This window comes from Emiliania huxleyi (genome assembly GCF_000372725.1).
Source record: "Emiliania huxleyi CCMP1516 chromosome Unknown EMIHUscaffold_1628, whole genome shotgun sequence".
NCBI classification, from domain to species: Eukaryota; Haptophyta; order Isochrysidales; family Noelaerhabdaceae; genus Emiliania; species Emiliania huxleyi.
In genome coordinates this window covers 284-4,955 of record NW_005200952.1, presented here as the reverse complement: position 1 = coordinate 4,955, position 4,672 = coordinate 284, and the positions used below count along the sequence as shown (strand labels likewise).

At 66.5% G+C, this 4,672-nt stretch overlaps 2 protein-coding genes across 2 annotated transcripts; both read left to right on the top strand.

The window, feature by feature from the left end:
- Positions 1-899: 899 nt before the first annotated feature.
- Positions 900-1,712, top strand: EMIHUDRAFT_253257 (hypothetical protein; the record flags this gene model as incomplete). The annotated part of the gene is made up of 2 exons (XM_005785198.1): positions 900-1,373; positions 1,671-1,712. 2 exons carry the CDS (start codon positions 900-902, stop codon positions 1,710-1,712), a joined length of 516 nt encoding a protein of 171 aa, XP_005785255.1.
- A 197-nt stretch (positions 1,713-1,909) lies between these two features.
- EMIHUDRAFT_253256 (hypothetical protein) lies at positions 1,910-2,965 on the top strand (the record flags this gene model as incomplete). Its single annotated transcript, XM_005785197.1, has 2 exons — positions 1,910-2,781; positions 2,917-2,965. 2 exons carry the CDS (start codon positions 1,910-1,912, stop codon positions 2,963-2,965), a joined length of 921 nt encoding a protein of 306 aa, XP_005785254.1.
- Between the last annotated feature and the right edge of the window lie 1,707 nt (positions 2,966-4,672).

Here is a 4,672-nt window from a genome sequence, read left to right as displayed (position 1 = left end):
GGGGGCCACCTTGGCTCACCGCCCACTGGGGGAGCAGGGGCGGTTTCCAATGGGCAATCGGAGCGCCAACGGGGCGTTTCCGGCCGGTGGCTTCGCAGGTGAAGGGGGATCCGATTCCCTTTACTTTGCGCCGCTTTTTCCCCGTATTCGATCGCCAGCTGGCTCGCGGGCTCCCGGCCGACTGGTGGCTGGAGGTGGCTGAAGCAGACAAGCAGCTCGGCGTGAGCGCTCTTGACGAGGCGGCGCTGGCCGAGGCGGAGGTGCTGCTCCGCCAGCAGCTGCAGGCGCAGCTGCTGCGCTTGTGCGCGGCAGAGCTCGTAAGCTGGCAGGTGTTCGTCTACCTCGTCGAGGACTGGTGCCTCTGCGTGGCACTCCAGCGGAGTCGTGAGAGGCAGGCGGGAGGGGTCGTCGAGCTCGCGCGGCCGGTTGAGCTCGCGCTAGAGGCACCGGAGGCACACTGGCGCAACGAGGTGCAACCCTTCCTCGGGCCAGGCGACGCGATCGATTGCGGCTCGTGGGCCCTCGACGCAGAGCCAGAGGGCGTCTGGCGGGTGAGTTTGCTCGTGAGCGCGTGTGAGGAGAGTCACTGTCTGGAATGTAGGCACTAGTGCAGTGTGAGGCAGCTATAGAGAGAGGTAAGAGACACCCGTAGTGTCACTCGCCTCACACGTGGGTCGTGGCAGCAGAGTCACATCGAGAACCACGGAATGCGCCGCCGGATTCCAACTTTTTGCGGGGTAAGGTATGGTAGGGTCGGCGCCAAAAGGGTGGGGGGGTATGGTCCTGGCCGCCGGAGGCGGCCTGCTCGACGGGTGGGGGGGTATGGTCAATCGCTGGAGCGGCCACGTACAACAGGGTTCGAACCCAGTACACAGCCGCCGTACACAGCCGCGGACACGATGCCGACTCACGGCGGCCCCGGCCGCTTCGATACTGTCGCGGGCCTTCTCGCCGCGACGCCGCCTCAACTTCGGCTCCTGGACAGCTCGCTGCCCGACGACGCCGAGCGCGCCGCTGTGCGCAGCTGCTGCGCTGGTACGCTTGCGTCTTGCATCGCACAGCTCGACGCTGCGATTGCACCGCATGCCGTCCGCATGATGGACGGGAGGCTTCCGACAAGCGACGCTTTCCGTGGCGACGACCACGATCTCAGCAAGCTGAAGGCGCTCAAAACTGTCGCCACGATGGTCCTGCAGGACGGACCGATGCTCTATCGCGAGGCCTGCGCGAGTCTCGTCCACGCGCGCTCCACCTTCTTCTCGGACCTCAACGCGGCGCTCGATGCCGATGTCTTTGATTCTGCCTTTCGATTCAAATCGCCGTCGTGGCTCGCGAAGCGCGCGGGGCATGAGCTGTTGGCGCGCGTACCGCTCGTGCGCGTGCCTTTGGCCAGCTATGGCGCGGAGGGCGGCGTGCGATGGCGGAGGCGGAGGTGGCGCCAGCGGAGGCGGCGGAGGCGGAGGCCGTTCCAGCGGAGGTGACCATGGTTCCAGCGGAGGTGACCATGGCGGAGGCGGCGCCGGCGGAGACCGCGCCCGCGCCCGCGCCCGCGCTCGCACCGGCCGCGCCCGCGCCTGCGCCCGCGCCTGCGCCGGCACGCAAGGCCCTGGCGGCCTTTGCGGACATGCTCTGAGGGGTGAGCACGATTGCCGGCGGGTCACCTCGCGCAGACTGCATCGCGCGAACACGTGCCGCACGACCGGACGGCCTAACACGACGGTTACTGTACGCGCTCGTGTGGTGGGGTGGGGGGTGGGGGGGTATGGTCCTGCTGGCCAGAGGCGACGTCCTGTGCGGGTGGGGGGGTATGGTCGCGGCGCCAGGGCGCCGACCCTACCATACCATACCCCGCAAAAAGTCCGAACCCCGCCCGCCGCGGGCCGTCGGAGCTCGGCCTCGCGTCGAAACGATGGCCAGCTCCACCCTCCCGCTCTCCACCGAGGTTTGCGCGCGCTGCGCGCCAGAGCCTGGTCTGCGAGCCGTCGTCTTCAATCGCGTCCCAAAGTGCGGATCGACGACGCTGGAGCACATAATCCGCAACCAGTCGCGCCGGTGCGGCTTCCAGTTCCGGCGCTCGCATGACTACGTCAACTGCTCCATCAGCGAGGGCGAGCAGCGCCGCTTCGCCCGCCTGATCACTGAACTCGCGAGCCGCCGCCGCGTGCTCTACGACCGGCACCTCCACTTCGTCGACTTTGCGCAGCTCGGCAGCAACTCGCTGCGGCCGGTCTACATCAACATGCTGCGTGAGCCGCTGAGCATGCAGGTATCGGCCTTCTACTTTTGGCGCGACTGCATCTGCCGCACGCACAAGCCTTTTTGTCGCGCCGCCTGGCAGCCGAGCAACTCGTCGCCGCTCTGCTCGACCGGCGTGGACGCCGTGTATGCGAGCGTCGAGCCGCAGCCGGCGGTCGGCACGATCACGCGCTACTTTTGCGGGCAGGCCGCTGTGTGCAAGGTTGCCGACCCCGCGCCCGCGGCGGCAAGGAGAGCCGCGCTCGCGCGGGCGCTGCACAACCTCCGGCATCGCTACCTGTGGGTCGGCGTGCTCGAGCGGCTGGCCGACTCGCTCCAGCTGCTCACACTGCAGCTACCGAGCTTCTTTGGCGGCCTCGACGTCGCCGCCGCAAGCCGCGCGCACGTACGGCCGGTGGACTCCTCCGCCTACCCGCCCGCCCAGCCAGAGACGCTCTCCAAGCTCGCACGGGAAAGTGCCAACGATCTGACCGTGTATCGGCACGCGCTGCAGCTGCTCGAGTGCCGGCTGCTGCATTGCGCCTCGTCCGCCGATGGCGGCGCGAGCGGCCGCGGCGGCCGCTGCGCGCGGACCAGAGCGCGCGGCGCGGCGCGGCTGCAGCAAGCGGCGAGGCGAGGTGGACGCGGCGCGACGGCGGCGCGCAACTCGGCGGCGGCGAGGCTACTCGGCGGCGGGGAGTACAATGGCGAGAGCTGGCTCGCGGCGTGAGCCGTGAGGCGGTGTCCTGTCGCATCGTGCGTGTGGAATGATGGGTGGTTGGGTCAGTGTTATGTCGACGGTGAAAAGCCCTTTTTCTGCCACTAGAGCACTGCACTCCGTCAGGCTGCACTCGCGCCGACACTCGATATCTGACTGACTTCTACTTTATCGATCAACACTTTCGATAGACCGAAAGTAAGATCGTTCGGTGCAGAAACCCCGGCCATGCCCATGTAACGCAATTGTGCTCGATTTTTTTGATTTTTTGGTCGAGAAGTGTCTCCAAGTCTTCTGGACCCATCGATGGCCGTCGCCTCGACGCCGCTCGTCGCGGCACCATCGTGCCCGGCCTGGGCGAAGCATCGTCGCGGGCGCCAGCCGCAGTTCGACGGCAAGCCGTGCGAGCCTGCCGAGGAGGAGGACATGTGGCTGTGCCTGGCCGACGGCCGCGCGCGCAGCACCGCCGACCTGAAGCGCCTGGCGACAGCCGCTCGGGTGCGAGCGAAACGAGCAGGAGATGCAGCCGCCGCGAACACGCGCGATCGGCAGGCGCGCGACCAGCGCCGCCGGCAGCGTGAGCAGCACGACCGGCGCGCAGCGCCGGCGGTCGCCAAGACCGTGCGCCCACAACGCGGCCAGTGCGGCTGCCCGGCGCACGCGGTGTGCGGCATGTGCGTCGACCAGAGCAAGCTCGCCGCGGCCGAGCAGGCGGCCATCGACCTGGAGACGCGCTTCCACGCCTCGACGAACGTCGTCATGGACCTGGAGCGGCCCGAGGACGAGACGGCGGCGCTGCTGCAGCGCTGCGTGCACGTCTCCGACGAGACGAAGCGGCGGCTGCTGGGCGAGTGGAGCGACGAGCGCATGGCGCACGCGCTGCCGCTGCACGCATGCGCCTCGTGCGGCGTGCGGGACCCGTCGCTGACGTACACGCGGGTTGACGTGTCGGCGCTGCCGCGTACTGTGTTGACGAGCAGATGCGCGACGCATCAGACGCGCAGGATGACGGTGCAAGCATGTCCGAGGGTGAGTAAAAGTGTGAGGTTTGGTGGAGGCTGTAGCGTCGTCGCGCGTAAGAAGAGTGGTGAAATTTAGAAAAGGAGTTGCGGTGTTGATCGCCGCGGGAGCCCTCTTATAGTCTCTTTGCTCTAAAAGTTTTACAATCTGGTTACAATTACCGCGCTATATACATCTCTCCCTCTCCCTCTCTCGTCTTTTCTCGACCTCCTTGGAAGTCGTTCTCCTCCATACACCTAGAAACACGCCAAGAAAGAGGAGAAGGGGAAGAAGGAATGGCAAAATGCCAATGGGGCCTCTCAGCACTCAGGTCTCAGCGCTCCGCAAATTCTTGTCCGGGAACTAGAGCCACTTGGTTGGAGTGCAAGTCGGCAGCCTCACACCCAGAGAGCCGGGTAGCTAAGAAGCGCACCCAGCGGGCCGGATGATCGGGATCGGGCTATACGAGCAAGAAAGAAAGCTCTGACCCGCTTGAGGGGTGCGGTCAGTGCGGGGCGGGCGCCGGAGTGGGAGTCGTTCTGAGGAAGCCGTCGCCCGCGCCTTGTCTGTCGCGTAATCGTGCTGTGCGCGTGCTAAAATTCTTTTCAGTCCCGTGCCTAGTGTCGTGCGAGGGAGTTTTGCTGTAAAATTCTTTCCTGTGTGAGTGCCAGTGCGCGCCAGTCCCGTGCCTAGTGTCGTGCGAGGGAGTTTTGACCGCGC